At 36.2% G+C, this 19464-nt stretch overlaps 1 protein-coding gene across 1 annotated transcript; it reads right to left on the minus strand.

Annotated features, from left to right (window-relative positions):
- Positions 1–1666: 1666 nt before the first annotated feature.
- On the minus strand, positions 1667–17843 carry LOC133836694 (uncharacterized). Its single transcript, XM_062267282.1, is given in 8 exon segments — positions 1667–2240; positions 2243–3083; positions 3085–3306; positions 3630–3682; positions 5069–5240; positions 10269–10358; positions 14266–14610; positions 17691–17843. Coding segments are annotated over 7 exon segments (2142 nt in total). The 5' UTR covers positions 14581–14610; positions 17691–17843; the 3' UTR covers positions 1667–1791.
- Between the last annotated feature and the right edge of the window lie 1621 nt (positions 17844–19464).

The following is a 19464-nucleotide window of genomic DNA, read 5'->3' on the forward strand; positions in this document are numbered from 1 at the left end:
ATATCGAAAGAGAACTCGCAGAAGAGTGAGAGCGCGCAAAACCGTTGCCATTTCCAAACAAACAGACATACATACACACATACGTATGTATGTATATGTATGCTTGCTCTTTGGTTCAATACGTGACTACGCATGCATTGACGTACAGTTCAGACATATCCACACATTACACTACATACTGTTGTTCTACACAAATTCTGATGAAGAGTCTAGACAAGCGTACGCAGTCCACAACAATACTACAATCAGCTGATCGATCATTCAGGCATGAGACAATTGAATACAACTCATATCATTAATTGCAATTGCTCGATCATGTTTCCTTAATTAAAAGTACAATCATATTCATATACACATACATATTTAGTATAACAACAGAATAAACACTCTGAATTTATAGAGTAAACATATTAAATTAATGATGTGTGTGTGAAAATGTGTTTTTGATTTCGCATGTAAATTAATATTTGTAAATCAGTTGTTTCTAATTCAACAAAGAGAATATTGTTAGAGAGAAAATAAAATATAATGTAAACGTATTAGCTATTAAATGATTACTGGGAAACTACAATGGAATATTTTTGTAAAAACAATAAACATGATAATAATTGTGAAGTTGTTTCTATTTCAATACTGAGAGAGTTATGTTATATGATATGTATGTATATAGGAATTTATTTTCGCAAGAAAAATAAATAAATCATAAAAAAAAATGAAATGATTGTTTTAATACCGCATGATTATTCCACATTTAATAAAGTTTTTTGGAATATGGAAAATTTTAATTAATGATACTTACTCCTTTAGAACCGTGAAGATTATTTTAGGTTCTGCCCACAAAATTGATTATCTGTTTCATTAAATCCTTTCTAGTGAGTATAATTATGTGTAAGTATTTTATATTTTTTAGTGCTCAGATATTTTATATTCTTCGTTTTAGTTTTTTGCTGTTTGTGAATTTTTGGCTCACATGGAAAATGCGGATGATGAAAAATGCACGCCTTTCGTGTTCGCGGTGTTTGCCAAACAACGCTGCAATTTACGCCCTCACAGGGAACAACATCACTCACAACATGCTACTCACATATATGTACATACAAATATACATACATATGTATTTAAGGCAAAAAACATTAATTTGCGTGCAAGTCAATTATCAGGAGGCAACGGCAAAGTTGTTGTAGTTGGATTTGCTGTTGCTTTTATGCAAATATAGCTGCATCAATATAATTTTAAAACAAGTGAGATGCAGCGCTGTTAACTGATCGACTGAGCAATACCCTAGAGAAGTAGCGGATATAAAAGCGCATTGTTTGCCCTTTGCCTAGTATCATACTCAACGTTACGCATACGCAGGGTATAACAAAAAGAGTTGAATGGAATTGCAACTGTCTCGTTTACCTGCTATGCTAGGCCAGCATATTTCTAAATGCTTTTTTTAATTAAAAATTTTTGCAAACTTAACACATTTGCGAATAAAATTGTATTTTGCATATTTGAAATAAATTTATAAAAGGCGCGAAAAAATGCAAATATAATTTACAAAGCACGCAGTCTGGGCATTTCGTCAAGGGAAACAAAGTCAGCAGCAGAGCAGAAAAAAAATGCGACTAAACAAACAATATCAGATTATAATTTATAAATTATGTAAATGATTTCAAATTGACATTTTTATTACTGGGCTTGTGCGCTCTCACATTGTGTGTAAGCAATGTTTATTTTACACTTAATCATAAATTATTCATTACGTATACGCTATAATCCAACTAATTATCCAAACTAGAACTGAGACTATTTCCTCTTCACGATAATATCGAATGCCGTGCAAGACTGTTGTCCCTCATCCATCCAAGTGAGAAATTGGCCAGCTGCACAGATCTCTGGCCAACTGCGGGTCACCGGCTGAGCTTGACCAAACCATTTGACCCGATTGCCTTGCGCCTCGATGACTGTCTGAAAGTGTTGTGCTGGCTCTTGCTCCGCAGCATTGAGGTGCCAAAGGAACACGGCATGCTTGTCTTGCCACGGCAACAGGGCCAAGAAAAATGTTTGCACTTCGCGGGACCCAGAACTTGGCTCCTCACTCAGACGCAGACAGACCTGCGTCTGCTGGGGCCGCAGTTGAGCATGGACGCGCAAACGCTGGCCAAAGGTGCCGTCGAAGTGCACAACATTCAGTGGCTCCAATGCGACATTGCATGGCTGCAAGTTCAAAAGCATTTTTATTGATGCTCCTCCATTCACCAATTGCGCAGCATTCGCCTTGGGAGTCGCTTTGTGGCTGTCCGCCGATAAGGTCGCCGCACTGTTTTTGCTGCTGCTGCTGTTGCAACAACAAATGCAATTTCAGCGACTGCACCCAACCGCTTTTCGGGTGCTGCGGTGGCGGTGACGGTGGCAGACTCTCGTTTGACGGTTGACAATTTGTTGGCGCTCGCTGGCTGGAAAAGTTTCGCCTGACTGCAGCATGATTTCCCAGTCGGGCAATGATAATTTTGATATTGCTGTTGGCCTGTGCTTTGCTCCTCCTCCTCCACCTCCTTCTTCTTCGCCTCTGCCTCCACCAGCAACAACACCTGCCCCTCTACCTCAGACTGCTGCTGTCCGCTGTGCAGCTCCAATCCCAGCATGCGCTGTTGGCCATTATTTATGTTTGCAACTTCATCGCAGCGCAATTCGTCTTGATCTCGGCCTGTAATCTGCCAACTTTTCTTACTCAACTTTAACTTTGGTTTAACGAGCATATTGTTGCTTTCCACCGCCTCCATCACCGGCTGTAGTTCCTTAGTGCTATTCCCTGCCTGCTGCTGTGCTTTTATCACGCCACATTGCAGGCCTGCATCGTTGACATTATTTCGTAGTATTTGCGCACTTTGCTCATTTCCCTTTGGCATTCCTGAAACCTGCTTAACGCACTGTTTCACCTCCTCCTTCTCTTCTCCGAGCATCGTCTTCGCCTGCTCCTCGCCAGCACCAGCTCCATTCACAACCAAAATCAGTGTGTCCTCCTGCAACTGCTGCTGCCTCGATGTTTTTCTGGACTTTTTGCTCGAGTTTGAGTTTGATTTGGCCAGTGCCATTTTTTGGTTGATTATGATATTCATTCGTGCATTTGGCATTGCTATTTTCAATGCTCCGACTGTTGCTGTTGCTGTTGTCGTTCTCCTTGTTGATTTTCACTGCAAAACACAAAACAAGCAGACGAAAAAAATAAACAAACTTTATTTTCCAGGCATACATATGTGTGTGTGTGTGTTGTGAAGAGTTTATTAAAATGAGGCAGCACATATGGACAATCGAATTCATCTGGTTGCAAAACAACAATAAGCAGAAATGGCAGTAATAGAAAGAGCAAAACTCTTATTTGAAAACTGTTAAGAAAATACGAACGAGTGGCAAAGCACTGCAATAAAACGCACTAAGTACTGACGACAGCAATGACAAAAGACACACCGACCCACAGACACAGGGCAACAAGTAAAATAAGATAAACATAAACAAGTTAAAGCAACTGCATTTTGTGCAACGTTGCAGATTGAATACTCTGCTAGAATGCGTATTTATTTTCCGCCTTAATTGATCTGATTTTGTTGATCTCTATATGTACGTATTTATTGCATTGAATATACAAATTTGTAGAAGCGAAAATCTTGCACACAATGCACAATACCAAGAAGACCCTCTGGGGAGAGTATAAAAATGCGTTGAACAGAAGTTAGTTGCACCTGATTGTTGTTGTTGCCATTGTTGTTGGCACTTGTTACCTGCGCTGTAAACTTCACATTATCTCGAGTTGGCAACACTCAGCGACCCTTATGGAAACGCACAGATTGAAAATGGCAGAAATACGGCAAACTTGTTGGCCAGCTAAACTTAAAAAGGAAAAAATACGAACAACTAAGGGAACAGCAACAACAATAACACAGTAACAAGATGAAGCTGAAGCTGAAGTAGAAGTAGAAGCATAAGAAGAAGAGTCTGCAATGTCAACAATAAGCACCATGGCATAAGGAGCATAAAGCGTGAAAAACTTTAGCAATTTATGCGACATAATTATGCCATAAAAAAGAGCAACAAAAACAAAGCACAAGTGCAATAAGCAACAAGACGGAACGCAACGCAAACGCAAACGAAGCTCGGCTATAAGGTATCCTAAGTAAAAGGTAACCGAGTCTGTAATCCCAAAAGTATGCTACATTAAATGCGGGTGGAAACGGAAATGAGTTAGACTATTGCATAGAAGGGTATATCTAGGAATACTGACTATTATCTTCGACTGTCACACAAATGCACTTCATTTTTATTAGTCTACAGATACAAATTTAAAATTGCCTTCACATACCTTTGATGGTATCATTAATGAACGTAAAATCCTTGGGGAAAGTGAAGGGACTTGTACAAGTTGTTCAGTATTTCATGTAACAGCTTCTAAAAGAAGAGTAAGAAATGTGTATAGTATAGTGAGTGTTTATTAATTCAATATACCCCACTCTGTTTTGCGTTTAAGAGGCATAAGCATATTCTTAATATGGACTAATAGCCACTCACTTTCAAGTGCTTGTTCCAGATGATTTTTCTTTTCTTTTCTCGTTTTCTTTGTATTTGTTGTCCCTGTCGAGATTTAAGTAAAACATTGACAATTGTTTAAGTTGTCACTTGTTGTTGCAGAGGTTAAAACTTTTGCACACAAAGCTGCTCTTGATTTAACTGAAGTCTAGGTGAACGAGAGAGCGAGAGAGTAATGGAGATCCAAAGTTTTCGGTTTCGTTTGGATGAAATTGAAAGACATTCGCGCCCATTGTGTCAACAGCTTTTGAGGCCTACGCAGTAATGGTCCCGAACTGGGACACCCTACTAATGACAACGCTAATTTAGGCACCATTTTAGGTAGATTACTAGAAGATATCCCAAAAGTTTCGCAAAACAACAGCGCAACAACTGACGCACTGAAGACATATTAATAAGTTGGCTTCGCAGCAACAAGAACAATAACAAGAACAACAACGACATTTGGGATCATTACTGCAAAAACTTGACTGTTTGCCCATTAAGTATGAGCTGTACTTACCTCCATCACAGGGGAAATTTTCCGCTAGCAGCGTAAATAATTTATCCGACAGCAGGCAGCGTCCCCTAGGTCCCAATGGCACCCTGCAAACCGGACACTTTACCGAGCGGTTACGGCAATTATTACAAAGCACGTGTCCATTGCAGCACTGCCAGCCAGGTGGTTTGACGACCTGATTCCCCGACACCAGTCGAGTCGAGGCGAGTCGAAGCGAGGAGAGTCGTGTCCAATGCAGCCAACAGAGAGGATGAACAGAGAGTTACAAGGACAGCAGCGGGAGTAGGAGCAGCATGAAGACATAATATTATGCAAAAGAAAAACAAATTAATTATAAATAAATATGGAAGGGAAATGTAAATTGTAAATGCTTCAATTGACTATGAAGGAAAAACTCGTATAATCTGCTTTAAAGGTAACCTAATGGAAAATATTACCAAAAACAAATTGTTGCTCAACACAAAAACTTTCCTATCCAATTCTGGCATCGTATTTTAATATGGATACCCTGTTCAATAGTGCAACAAGGCTTTCGTAACTTGTTGCAGAACAGAATTCGTATTCGAATCATGCTCGAAATCAAAAGAGAGGTATAACAGAGTCAATAAGTTTGTCGCACATAAAATTTTCACTTGTTTGCGAGCAAAGTTTACTAATATGCAAATCTGTAAAAATCGATCCCGACTGGCCCAAGCACTTACCTCGAACCTCGAACTCAAAAAAGTACTTTTGAAAACGCTTGTGATGCTCTGCACACAATCACAATTTTCTTGATATATATGTACTGTACTTTAGTGTATAGTCGTCTACTTTATGGGCGAGCAGCAAGCTTTCCATTTAAATGGAAAATCAAATTGAAAATATTGCAAGCGGATTTAAAATAATACAACTGTATTTGATGTGCACAAAAACACTTTTGCGCTTTTCAAGCTACAGATTCGGACCCCAATGTTCTCTCATGCACACGCCGGAACACTGGGATTGTCTCAAAAAAAAAAAAAAATATACAGGAAAAAGGAAAAACTCACCAAAAAAGGAATTCCCAAAAAAAAACAAGAGAGGGAAAAAATCGAAATATGTATAGAAATTCAATTGATGCTTTTTGTCTGCATGTGCATGTGCATGCATACATACATATACATATGTACATATATGTATTTGTATGGGTATGGATCTGAATCTGTCTATGTAGATATGCAGCAGAGCTGTTGCAAATATGCAGCAATAAAGATACAATTTTGGACAGAAGCTTGGATTGTATTTTGCAACCATCATTTTGCAAAAATGAAATTGAAGTATTACAAATGTAAAGCGATTTGATTGCAATCCCCTTTTCCGGCCTGCAAATAATAATAATAATACGTGACAACAAAAGCAACAGTCTTAAATTGTTCAAAAGAAATTGAACCTTGTCGATAAATGCAATTTTTGGTTTTATGTTTATCATGTCATTTTACAACAGTTGCAAGCATCGCATTTGTGAAGGGTTTTCTAATGACAAACATCAGCAAATTGTTGACTCTGTCAATTCAATTGATTGGTCACATAATCTATCTATTTTTGTGAATTAGTATATTTATTTAAAATGTTTAAGGTTATAACTTAACATTCACTTAAACTCCAACTAAAACTAATACAGATTTGAAAATGACACAATTTACATTTTTATAGAAGGCTCAATAAATACTTATTTTAGGGAATTGCAATATATTAAACAATTTGGGTTCATGTTTTTAGCTTTTGCGAACAAAATTTAAAAAAGAAGTGCCTTAAATTTGACAATCTGGTACTATTTATGTTATGATATATTTTTATTGTAGTAGTATATAAATACACTAAATATAATATTTGGTGTATAATATTTGGTGTATTTGCTGAATGTTTTCATTCACATTTAGTATCTTTAAAAGCATTGCAGTATATTAATATACTGCCCTTATAATATTAGAATATAATATGATTTAAGAAATAGGAAACAAAATAAGAAACTAATAATTGATTTAAGAAGATTTCAAATTAACTCAAGCTAAATTGCATTCACATTCACTTTTCACCAACTACCAAATTTCTCATTTTTTTATGAAAATCAGTATAATAAACACTTTTCCTTGATAACACATGATAATATGATTACAAAAAACGAAGAATACAAAATTAAACACTTATTTATATTAGAAATATATCAAGTAAATAATAATTGATTTAGGAAAATTTAAAATAAACTCAAACTAAATTGCATTCTTTAATTTAACCGACTATCAAAACTATAATTTTAAAGAATTTCAGTATATTAAACACTTTGCCTTCATAATGTTGTTAGCGTATGGTATGTGAACATGCAAATTTATGCATATTTAATTGAATAAAATCTCGATTCGGGTGTTATTTAATGTCAACATCAAATCTCAAAGGAGCTTGCCAGACGGCAATCTCAATGCAAATTTATGACAAACACACGCACATACATACATAAGTATATGTGTGTAGTTTTATATATAACATATATTTTTGAGAAAGAGAATACTCTGAACTATTGAAAATCAAGCAGAAACAAAATCCCTTAATAACTTAATGGACTTGTCTGTTTGCATAACAAATAAACGCAGACGCACACAGACTTACGTATATACGAATGTAATAAGTATGCTCAGTTGTAGTAATAATAATTGCCAAATATGAAATAGAAGTTTCGGGTTGTATTGTAAGCTGTGAGGTAGACTATACTTATGCTCGTGTAGTGCATAAACTGATTTAAGGTTAATAAACAAATTATGCATTTAGTGCAGCACGGAGAGGAGCTGGCCTGGAAATGGGAAATGCCAATGGTCCAGTGACAGCTCCCAGTGTTGTGCCCCACAACTATGCAGGTAAGTATGTATTGCGATAATATGTCTGTGCTCAGCTGTGTGTGTGTGTGTGTGTGTCTGTGTTGCGACAATGCCAACTTAGTGTATGTCTGTGTGCAGCTAACTAGCTGCTCTGGTTGCCTGCTTTAGTCTTAGCCTGCATGCTTAATTAATGACACACACGGACACACAAACAGGACACTCACACAGCTGGGCTTTGCATGTAAAATTTCATTTGCAGATAAGTTTAGAATTTAAATGGCAAGACTAAGAGAGTAGAGAAGTATCTTTACTCCTAGCTCCTAGCTTGTGGCTGCCCTCCTTTTTATCTTGTCTAATTAATTAAAGTTATGTTTTTGCTGACATGCTTGCCATAAATAAATTTACACCTCAGCACTTACCACTTTGCCACTTGCAAAGCGGCCAACTGGCAGCCAACCGGCCAACGGCCATTACAACAGCCAGTTCGTCATTTAAAATTTAAATGGAACAAAGAGCTTAGAGCCATTGTTGAGTGCACTTCTATTTTCAACAACGAATATGCCAGCCATTTTATGTATAGTTGTACTAGGTAAATTGGTATAGATAAGTTATACATATACGAGTATATTCTATTTTGCCATCGTTTGTAATTGACCTGGCCCACTCATATGTCCATATGTCGTAGATTGCTTGCCACGCCTAATCGACAATATTTGACTTTTAAATCCCGTAATCAATCAATAGCCGCATGCTCCATATATTTTGGCAAAGTGCTGCTAGGCACTAGAACAAAGCTAATCAAATCACATGCGATGGCAAACATTTATCAAGCATACGAAATATATGAATTTCTCTTCACATACATCACACTCAAATCAAAATGTTAACAATTCCAACCTAGAAACTATAAAATACCCTTTAAAACGTTTTCAAAATATCCCATAGCGACTCACAGAAATCATTTAAAACTGAGACAGAACAAGTTTGTACTGAATAATATCGAATAAGTATTTATAAAAATTTGAAGCCAGGGTCTTGATATCATATTTGTAATCATTAAGACTTTATTCTGTAGTGAATCAAACAAATCATTTAAAAAAGAGAAACAACATTTTTTTTATTTAATAATACCATTATATAATAGTATTTTGTTAAGACATGAAGTCTGTTCACATTTTTGTTATGATTCTTCATTTTGAATTGTGGCAAAGTGTTTCGGAAAAAAAAGTAAAACATCAACATAGAAATACGAGTCTCTTATTAATAATTAAAATTATAATTAAATAATTTGTAAATAGTCAACTATTTTTATAGATATATTTAACAATTAAGATTTGAATAAATCAAAACAAAAAAAAACATGTTAAATGTTAACCCTCGTATTGAATTCTTTCTAAGAAGTGCATTATGAAAAACGTTAAAATTTATTACCTCTATCTAAATGCAGTATACAACTCTCTTTAAAATTGATTTTGCTAGTTACAGGGTATTTAAATAAACTTGCATGCGAACATATGTTATTTGTGTCTAAGCGCGCAACAAAACTAACGGGTATTAACTAACAACAACAACGACAACAAAAGCAGCGACAGCGGCAGCGGCAGTTACATATTTGTAGTCATGACATCGTCAGGCTGTGAGTAACTGTGTAAACAAGACCACGACATATGTACAGACGAATACCTGAAGCTATTGCATAGAGAGCACAGAGTCAGAGAGCATAGTGAGCTCTGAAGCTTATTTAGAGCATGGGCGTGGGCACGCAATCACTGGTGCAGCTCAACGTTTCAACTTTATGCACGGTCAAGTGATTAGCAACAAACTTGCGCAGCAAAATCAACGTAAAGCCGGAAGAGCAACATTGAAGACAAGGCGGGAGTGGCATGCGACATGCGGCAGGTGGCATGGAGCATGGATCAGGCAGCAGGCAATACTGGCGGCTGACAAAGGCAAACAAGCGGCAACTGCCAACTAAGTTTTGCCAGACCAGAGTTCAATTTAGTTGAGTTAGATAATGACGAACTAAAACTAATGCCGGCAACTGGGAAACGGGGCAACTGCAAACTGCCAACTGGCAACTGGCAACTGGCAACTGGCAACTGGCAACTACGAGGAGGCACTACCCACTACCCACTACTGCTGTTGCAAGCTGCACGCCAAATGGCCAGAGAGAGAGAGAGAGAGAGAGAAACTCATCGATATGCAGCACACACAGCCACCAAGAGGCAATGCCGATCCGATGTCAGCATTCCACTTACCGCTTGTTTCTTGCCTCAAGCGACGAATCACGCAAGAAAAAAAATACATATATGTATATATATAGTAGTAGAAGAAGAAAACAGAATACAAAATACAACTTAGAGTCGTTTACTTACATCACAACAAACAGGACACTCCAGTAATTGGGCAATATGTTGCAGGCATGTTGCAAACTTTTGCAGCGACTGTTGATTAATGCCATGCTGCTGCAAAAAAAGAGAGAAAACAGCGAAATGAGCTCAGTTCAAAACGAAAGCCTATCTTATATTTTATTTTATTTCATTTAATGCCTTCAATTTGTTAGAAATTTATGCGTAATCTAATTCCCTTTTATCGTGTTATAAAATTAAGAACTTACTAAGATTATTTGTTGCTTTGGCTGACAATCTGGTATATTTTGAATGTAGTACTATATCGATATACCAAATATAGCCCATGGTATATTTTTGTACTTTTAGCTATATTAATTTGGAACATTTTAAGAATATTACCGCACTGTTTTGCTATCATTCAGAATGGATAGCGGGTATCTCATAGTCAAGCACACCCTTTTTTACTTGTTATTATGTTTGTAAAATTAACAATAAATTTTATTTTTATTATTACTTGTAATATAACTCTTTTCTCAAAAAATTAACGATACAACTTTATATTTTGATTTCTTCAAGGAAAGACATAAAAATCATTTTGAACATGAAACTCAATTATTAACTTCTTCCAATTTATAATTTCGTGCATTATTACACAAAATTTAATAATTAATTTCTGTTCAACTTACCTAAGCTTTAACTTTGCATTTAACATTTAACATTTCCTGTTATTACATAAAATCCATTGCTAACCATTTAGAACTAAATAAAAAACGCACTTACACTTACATAAATCTCTTTCTTAAGTTATTTTCATTTTCAAATATCATTCCAATCACATTATTGAATTTAACACACAAGCTGAACTTTAACTTTTCATTTGTTAAGCAACAGGAATGTATTTCTTCAAAGAAAGATTTACCCATCTCAAATTTATTCTAAACATCAAAAGCTATTATTACAAATTACAAATTTCACATTTGCCTGCGTTATTACATGCAATTGAATAATTCAACTAACAATTTGAATTGAATAAATTGCGAATTGCTATTCAATGTGTTTCGTGTTATTAATAATAATCCTGATTTGTATTGGCTTTCATTATTCCAATGAGATAAACGATTTACGCATAATTTACCCAAAAGATTTCATTTTATTAACAGGCTTAAGAGAATATATGCGATGAGAATGATGTTGCTTCAAAAGCACCAAACACTAGACCTGGTTAAAAATTTGTATGTGTGTGTGTATGAGAGTGTGTGTGTGTTCAATTGTTCACAGACATGCAAATTGCTGTGCAGAAATCTATCAGGAAAATAAAGATGGACAAGTGACACGACTTCGGTATTGAATTCGACATCCATATCACGTATACGTCGTGTTGCCTATTGCAATATTCGTGTCCTGATATCGTGTGCCCATCTCTAGCAGCCGGCGAGTGACGTTAAGCCTTAAGCATGGCCTTTAGCATTATTGATTGGGAATTTATATGGAAATGATATGCAGCCAGTGTGGCAGGTAAATGTGCACCTGCATAAGTATACATACGTATATATGTACATCATATAAACATAGATATGTATGTACATTCTGTGTATGTGTGTATAATTTGGGTTTTTGCATCCTTGCAAATATTTGGGTCAATTGAATTTGTAATGCAGTACAGCATATAATGTGTCAAATTTAATAAAATACTCAGCAATTTGACCGACAGATGAACACCTCGGGGAGCAGCAGCAACAGAGGAAGAAGCAGATACTGTGCAACGTCGGAACACTTGCCCTAGCACTTGACTCAAAAGGATGCCACCACTACCAACAAGGTTGATTGTCCGGAAATGCCTTTACATTAAATTAGCACGAATATTGTTGTGAAATATTCAGTAAAGACATAAATTACACAACGACATGTGGTAGGTAGACGCAGACGCAGACGCAATACCAGATGGCCAGATGTGTACACGTTTATTAGGCTAATTGACAGTTATGCCTGAGGTGTTATATTCCACTTGCATATACGAGTAATGTGCAATTTGATATTGGAGCAAACTATTTGCTAGTTAGTTGTGAACGTTCAATTTGAACACATATTTAACATTGTCCAAGAAGTTTAATAGATTTAAATGCAACTAGTTGAATTCCATTGTAAGAAGATCATCTAACATTTCAAATGATTTGTCTATTTTCAGTAAGTGTAAATATATTAATGTAAGTGCACTACTTATTACATCAAACTACTTTATAATTTTAGTCAACTTTGCAAAATCTACATATAAACTCATTCAGTAAAGGATCAACTAAGACTTTAGCTAAGTGTGCTTAGTTCAGTTCTTTGTTCTATATTACTGTCCAAGTTGTGACGTATTACATATTAAATTATATCTATAGCATTTTACTGAATTTGCACTAACAAACTTGTTTAACTATAAACTCAATAATTACTTATATTCTAAACTGAATAAGCTCGTTTCTACTGTTTTATAATACAAAACTTATCTAAATGTTCGCTTCAACTACAAGTATATAAAATAAAAGAAAGCAACACGTAAAAATAAGAAAAAATATGATTAAATATAGTCAATTCTTTAGTTACACGCTTAACAACACATAATAATAAGAAAGAAAGAGTTCAGTTTAAACTCTTCTTATCTAACATTTTCAATATTTTAAATTTGCATTTTTCTGACACTTTAATTTATAATCCTTTCAAACTACAGTTTATATTTTTAAAATAAATTCTCTTTTTCTTAAGCTAGCTCGAACTCTAGTATGCTTTGTGTTTGACAATTGCAAAAATATAGCCAATTAGAAGAGCAATTCAATTAGTGAAACGTTTTGTAAAAGATTTTCAATTAAATGCTGGGTCGACTTTAAGTTAGCTAGAAGCACTCGAGTGAAACAGGCGTAAGCAATAAAAACTATTAATTAAATCAATGATTTTTACACACTTGTTTGCATATTTTAAATGAACTGAATACTACTTTTGTGCTCTCATTAGCAAGTGAATAAATGTTCCTTACATACTGTGATAAAATAAAAAAGGTATCCTAACGAATGAGGAATTTAATTTAAATATTAATATTTGAAATTTGTATTTATTTGCCAGCTGCAATCGCTGGTCTTTTTGAATAAGATAAAGTTTTCTAAGCAAACTCTACTAATTTAAGTATATAAGTATTCCTTACATATAATTTAATATACTGATAAAATTTTATATACCGAGAAAATTTAATTTGGCAATTAAATCAATTGCAATTATCAAAATCATATGGTAATATTCTAAATTTGTATTTCTGAATCTAAAGCTCCTCTGTACTGATTTAATATATATTTTTACATATGTATACTGTAATATCCTAATAAAATTTAATAGATCATTTATAAAAAATATAAATAAACAAAAATTTTTTTTGCAAAATTAATCTTACAATTAATTTATTGTCTAAATCCTAATGTAATGCTAATAAAATTAGTTTGTATATCCTAATCAATAGCTGCTCTGTAAGTTTTGTCTAAAAAAGCTCTATTTTTCTTAAGTTAGCTGCACTCTACTAGTTGAATATATATTCTTATATTCTTATACTGTAATATCCTGATGAAAAGTTTATGTTAATGCAATATCAATATTATATAATAAATGTATATTTCTTAAAGAATAACTAACTTCACTCTACTAATTTAATATACCAATATCTATAATCTTATACTGCAACATTCTGATAAAATATTAAAAATTTGTATTTCTTAAATAGTTGCTGCTCTGTATGTATTGAATAAATAAACTGTATTTTTCTTAATCTGTGCTTGACAATTGCAACAATGCAGCAAATTGTCAAACACAACTAAGCTAATCAACAATGCGTAACGAGCAAACGGCAATCGCAAGCATATCATGTCGTGCTCTAGCTTGACCCATTTAAACGCTGCTGAAACAGTTAAACAGCTGAGTCTGACTCTGACTCTGAAAACTGTGTGTTGCTAGCCGCAGTTGTGAGTGTGGTAAACTGGTAGAGGGATAAACTTACCACAGCGTGCGCCGCCTCGTTGGGGTCATCTGTTGAGCTGAGTGTGGCTGGCTGTTGTCGCCACATCATCATGGTCGCATGCTCAGCGCCAGTTAGCCAATGCTCCCGCAGTCGGTTGGCCAGCTCGCTGATCCTCATGCCCAAGACATCGATGCCATTCAGCTGCAGCAAGGTGTCGCCAATGCGGACACCTGCCAATTGGGCATTTGACTCCGCCTGCACGCCGCTGACCCACGGATATGGGTCCCAGGGTGCACGACTCAAATTCAGGCCCAATGCGCCATTCGGTGACTTAATAATGCACTGCTGCAGCATCTTAAAGGCGTGTGTAGTATCTGTGTGTAACTGCCACAAAAATGTATGTAAAGAATGTTAGTTTTGCAGACAAAAATATGTACGTAATAATACGTGTGCTATCTGTAGATTGTCATTTTTGTTGCTTTGTTGTTGGTTTGTTGGTTTGCTTCAAGGTTGCACGTTTAAGGCAGGCATTTCAAGTATGTAATTTATGTCAGACAGAAGCAAACACACACACAGACACGCGCACGCACACAATCACAGTTCTCTAAGAAGCCAAGTCGAAGGTTGCCTGACATAAATTTTGGCCCATTTTCAACACTTGAGATATGTGCCAGACACACACAGAGCTTGATACGAAGAGAGAGGAGCGGGGGAATATCCCCACATATGTATTTAATTATCAACACTCAACACACACGGACACACACACACACGCATGCCTTGTATTATTTTTGAAAATGGGCGGCCAACTGTTTTATTCGTTTAGCTAAGTGGGCGTGTCAACAGGCGCGGCGATTTGCTCCTTGAGCATGCTCCTCACGTACTCAGCAGCAGCCCACACGGCGTATACGCGTTGTCGTTGCCGTTGTATGCGAGGCCACTAGACTCTGAGTTATTTTCGACACCTTTTTCGTTACGTCGACCAATTCTTTTCAGCGGGTTTCGCATTTTTCGTGAGTTTTACTTTTTGTTAGCTTTCGGCACCTGCGTCGAAGCGCAATTAATTAGAAGGCTGTTGAAAGTTCCCGGAAAGGGCTGCAGCAAAAACCGGTAGGCAGAAACAAAAACTTTGGCAAACTGTTTGGTAATTAAGCATACGTCGCGTTTACCGACACCGCTGCCACCGCCACCGCCAACGCAAAACCATTTTCAGCAAAATAGCGTAAAATTTGTGCAAATAAATCAAAAGTGGTGGCACAAAAACCTTTTGCAAGCGGCAACTCACAGGCGTAAAGGCCGCGCAACGCGTTAAATCAATTAAGATCAGAGGTAAACGTTGAGCCGCAGCCACAGCAGCAGCAACAGCAATAGCAACGGCAGCAGCAGCCGGAACTATTGAAGATTGAAACAAAAGCGACACCCCAAGCGTGGAGTATGTGTAATTTCATGAATGAGTGCTGTGCGTGTGCGTATGTGTGTGTGTGTGTGAGTGAATGGTGCGAGTGTCGCGGGCAAACGCAAGTTCAAGTATATCAAGTATACGCACTAAGGCCGCATCCGCTAATGCTGGCTCATTGTTGCCATGCCAGCAACAACAACAGCAACCACGCCGCACTTTCATTTATTTTTCGTTGTTGTCATTGTTATTGTTGCTCTTGCTGTTGTTGCTGTTTGTTGTTGTTGTTGTCATTCTCATCCGCATTTGGGCCTGCCGCTGCGTTCCCGCACTTGTCTCTAGTTGCTGTAACTTGTCATGACGACTCTCAAACTCAAATTGATTATAATTCAAAATTCTTTATAGTCGCACAGCAAACAAACAGCGCGCCAAACGAGCGACCACTTCACTTCTTACCGCTGACATTGGCCATGAAATTTTGCCGTATGACGTCGACAAAACGTGAAGTATCCACGCGGGCAACATTTAATGATGATGATAATGATGATGATGCTGATTGAACCAAAAAGCCGCTTGGCTTAAATTGTAAATGAATATGCATAGAATATGTATGTACAATATTTTGGTGGGAATATCGAATTCCAATTGTTTTTATTAATTGCAATTTTAATTACTCGCATTATCTAAGCTTATTTAAATAAAGCTCACATCATGCGCACACACAATTAAATGCTGTTCGATAAAGCCACTTCGCTGTCAACAGCGACCAAATACAAAAAATGTGTTTAAATAAATAATTAAATAACAGTTGCAAACTGTGAGTATGTGGCACGAGTTGAGCCGAAAAGAACTGCACGCTAACTATATGCTCCAATAATCGGTTACATTGCAACAGCTTACCGTTATGCGTATGCTACTTTGTAAGCGGGGCTTCTCTCAATCGAGTTTAACTTGCAAGTAAATGTAAACGCGAACTAATCATAGTCGCGAGCGGATAATAACTGAAGCACGAGATACTTAATCACAGCGACAACTGTTGCATGCGCTTTTGCAATACACACACACACACTCAGAGTGCAATACATAAATACTGTAAGTATATACTATAAATATATCTGCGTTAAATTAACACGAGTTTGTTTTACCGCTTTCGTTTTCAGCCAATCGCCAACAAGGCGAAACCAAAACAACCTCACACAAAAATTGCGTCACAATTACACAAATGCAGCAACAACAACAACAACAGCAGCAGCAGCAACAACAGCAACAACAACATCGCAGAAAACGAAATGTATGGCAGAGACCCAGAAACCCCAAACGTCCAAAAGCTGTTGCGCATGCGCTGCAGCTGACGTCGCTGCCAGCGTCGACAGCAATTACACACACACACACACAATACGTAAACGCACAGTGCTCGTCGCTTGCATAGAAACACTTTGTAATTGCTTAAGCTAAATGTTTGCAAATATTTTCGCTTGTTTAGTTTCACCAATATTGTCGAATTTTTTTATTTTTGCAAACTTTTAGTTATTGCAAAACTATTTCTTTGTTTGTTTCGTTTATTTTTTTTTGTGGGTCACTTTATACAATCAAAATGTTGTGTAGATATAATTATGCGGTTGTATGTAAGCAGCATGCTTGAGCAGCCATTAAATATGACTTCCTTTTTGCCCACGTCTGTAGTAACAACTTAATTTATTTATAATTTAATAACTTCTTTATCTTTTTTGCTGCAAACAAACTTGCGTTTAAAACAAGTCTGACGCCAAACTTTTACTTCCTTGTTTGCGCACAGCTGCGATTGTTGTACACTTGAAGCACAGCTTTGACTCCTTCTAAGCCCAGCTTGATTGGCCAATCGAATTCATTAACTTGAATGCTTTTTTGATTCAACGTCCACTTAAAAGCATTAGGGCTAGTCGTAGGTGCGCAAGGTCGTTGAGGCCATTAAGTTAAAGCCATAATTATTACACACGAAACTTGGAAATGGTTTTTTGGTGAGCCCTCAAGGTTTGGCCACCAAGCGTCACACTTGGTTGCACATTGCCACAAAGTGGCTGCCACTTACTGATTGATGCTTATTTATTTAGATCGTAATTGATTCGCGACACACGCTAAATCAGCTGCGCACCGGTGCCGCCACTTCCACTTCCACGACGCGTTAACGGAACTTGCGAGCGGCGCCTGCGCAGACTCAAAGAGCTGAAAGCAAACTGAGCCAGCCACAGCCAACAGCTGACGAGCTGAGCTATGTTCGGGGAGCTTATACAGCGCCATCTGTTGTCAGCTTACAGCAACAGCACAATCGAAAGCTTTTCTTGCGCTGCGAATGCTTGGATCGTTACACTTCAAGCTGCCGCGTAGTTGTTGTTTTTAAGTCAAATTGAAAGTGATTAAATGTGTGAGTGTTAAGATTTTATTTTAGTAATTAAAATTGTTGCAATAAAAATTCATTAGGATATTTTTAACGACTGTGAGGGCTGAACATTTTGTACTTAAAAAATAGATATTCATACTATAAAATACAACTTTTAAAACGAAATTTCTAAATATAGTAAGTTAAATTAAAAAATATTATTAGCCCTAGCTAATTATAATTATTGTCTACGTAAGTGAATTACTTTTTAACAACAAATATTTTAACACAAAGGTACTGTAAAGTACTTTTTACACCCACTCATTTTGTTTATTACACAATTTTGACTTGAAAATGTTGTTCAATTGATTTCGCAAACAGTAATAAAATATATAAAGTGTTTTAGAAACTCTTGCAAATTAGAAATTGTGCTTGTTAACTGTGTTGGCTGTACTTGAAATTGGTTATTTGCCTTTTGGCCAATATTTCTATAATTGATGAGATTAATAAAAATCAATTGTTGTCGCGGTCAAACCATGAACTCAACTCAACTCAACTCAACTTCAATGAACGCAACCCGACGACGCAACTCAACTCACATCAGTTGAATAGACTAATTGAAAACATGAAATTTTATGTTATGGCTTTCATAAGTAGTTGTTCGTTTTGACATTCGACTTGGCTTCTGCGGCTACTTGAGGCCAAAAGCCAATAAGCCAATAAACAGCAACAGCGTTGGCAACAGCAATAACCGTCCACCAATTTCAGCACACAATTGGTCTAATAAATTAAAACAGAATTCAATTAAGCGAAAATTAAAATCGTTAATGAAATCACAAGCCAAATCAGGGTCAATACAAAATCTAAAAGAACCTCGTTAAACCAAAGTCAATGTCAAAAGCTAGCTACATATAATTTTCTATCATCAGTTGTTGTTCTATTAGTTTTGTTAATACGCATACACAAACAAAAACACACGCGTGCCTGGCCTATTTATTTATTTATTTATTTATGCTCGTTATTTGTTGTAAGTCGTCACCTTTAGCGTCACGATGCGAATAATATTATTTTTTACCATATGCAATAATAATATTTTTAATTGCCACATTTCGCATGCATTTTTAACTCAATTAAACGTTGTTGCCCGCCAGCCAAAGGGTTATAGGCGTAAAGTCCCAAAAACAATTTATGAAATGAACACTGTTTTTTTAAATTTATTCGCTAATAGAAGTGCTTTACGGGCCTTCCAGCTGACTGCCATAGTACAACAAAAATAATAAATACTTTACTAATTAATTTATTTATTTATGCATGTGATTGGACTGCGATTTACTTTTCGGTTGAGCCATTAAAGGCATTCCGAATATTGATTCATTTTCAATTGATAAATTTTATACTGAAATTTATGCAATTTTCTGTGTTTTAGTGAATAAAAAATTTTGAGATGAGATAGTAAAAATGTGATAATTGCTGAGCAATATTTGTT

Source organism: Drosophila sulfurigaster, chromosome 2R, assembly GCF_023558435.1.
Source record: "Drosophila sulfurigaster albostrigata strain 15112-1811.04 chromosome 2R, ASM2355843v2, whole genome shotgun sequence".
Lineage (NCBI taxonomy): Eukaryota > Metazoa > Arthropoda > Insecta > Diptera > Drosophilidae > Drosophila > Drosophila sulfurigaster.